Source organism: Phaethon lepturus, unplaced genomic scaffold (assembly GCF_000687285.1).
Source record: "Phaethon lepturus isolate BGI_N335 unplaced genomic scaffold, ASM68728v1 scaffold26430, whole genome shotgun sequence".
In the NCBI taxonomy this organism is placed as follows: domain Eukaryota; kingdom Metazoa; phylum Chordata; class Aves; order Phaethontiformes; family Phaethontidae; genus Phaethon; species Phaethon lepturus.
The window spans coordinates 3,172-4,422 of record NW_010514420.1 but is presented as its reverse complement, the minus strand read 5'-3'; the positions used below and the strand labels follow the sequence as shown (position 1 = coordinate 4,422).

At 61.7% G+C, this 1,251-nt stretch overlaps 1 protein-coding gene across 1 annotated transcript; it reads right to left on the bottom strand.

Annotated features, from left to right (window-relative positions):
- Positions 1–5: 5 nt before the first annotated feature.
- On the bottom strand, positions 6–868 carry NOS1AP (nitric oxide synthase 1 (neuronal) adaptor protein; the record flags this gene model as incomplete). The annotated part of the gene is made up of 2 exons (XM_010292954.1): positions 6–113; positions 703–868. Coding segments are annotated over 2 exons (274 nt in total), but the record flags the coding sequence as incomplete, so codon positions are not given.
- Between the last annotated feature and the right edge of the window lie 383 nt (positions 869–1,251).

Below are 1,251 nucleotides of genomic sequence, written 5' to 3'. Positions count from 1 at the left end.
AGGGCCCAGTGGCGGCGGGTGGGTGTCCTCGGGCTGCGGGGTGGTCGGGTCGCAGAGGACGGGCAGGACGTTGGAGCGGAAGGTGATCTCCAGCAGACTGTCCTGGGAGCCTGCTGCAAGAGAGGGGCACGGCTGAGAGGCAGGGAGGGCCCCCCCCGGCTCTCGTTTTTTTTTGGGTGTCCCCCAGCCACCACGGCTGGCTGCAGCCTGGCCAGAGGAGGTCGGTCTGGGACATTTGGGTGTCAACCTCCCCACCACCACCATTTAGAGAGGCTCATTTGATATCACTGGTGCCAGGAGCTGCTGCTGGCCAACAAAGAGCCAGTTTTGCAGGATAAGAAGTTATCTGTCTGCCACCCCAGCTCCTGCAGGGACCCGATGGCCACATCTGCTGGAGACGAAGGTCAAGGAGGGGCTCTTGGGCAGGTAAGGAGCTGGCCTAGAGCACGCAGCCACCAGGGAAAGTGGACATATAGCTGATGGAGTTATGTGACTACCTGTCCACACAGCCCTCCCCACGCCCCTTCCCACACTGCACGCAAGCTCCCCGCTGCATACACACAAGCCAGGCCAGAAGGGCACTAATATTCCCCTACACAAAACCACTGGAAGTGCACAAAAACCTCACGGGAAACACCCACATGCATGTCCTCCACAGACCCGGCTAGCTGCGAGGGGAGAGGAAGGGGCAGGAGCGCTTACTGGTGGTGTTCCCCGCCAGCTTCAGCTCCAGCTCCTGCACCTGCTTGACCAGGAGCGAGATGTGCTGCAGCAAGTCCTTGTTCTGGAGCAGGAGCTGGTGCACGCGAGCCTGGGCCTCCAGCCGCGCCGCTGCCTCGGCAGCCAGCTGGTCCTTCAGCAAGTGGACCTGTGTGACAGGAGAGCGTGTGAGAGATGCTGCTCAGGGGCTGGGAACTTCAACTCCAGCTATCCCTGCTCCTCTCTCCGGGCTCTCCAGCATCCCACCAAATGATCTGATGAAGAAGCCGTGCCCTGCGGGTACCCACAGACGTGGGTGGCAATGTCACACCAGAGCACGCTCGGCAAGCCCAGCGCATGGTCCCCTGGTCTCTCCGATAGAAAAGCCTGAGACTAAGGGAGGTGGTGCTGACCGAACCGTCAGTCACGCACGTGTGCCCCCAGTGCAGGAGGAAAGGGCAGACCAGGAGGAAGCCAGATGGATGCAGAAGAGAAGACACGCTCAACCGACTGGATGGTGCTGCGGCTGCACGGGGGTGCAGCCACGCGCCG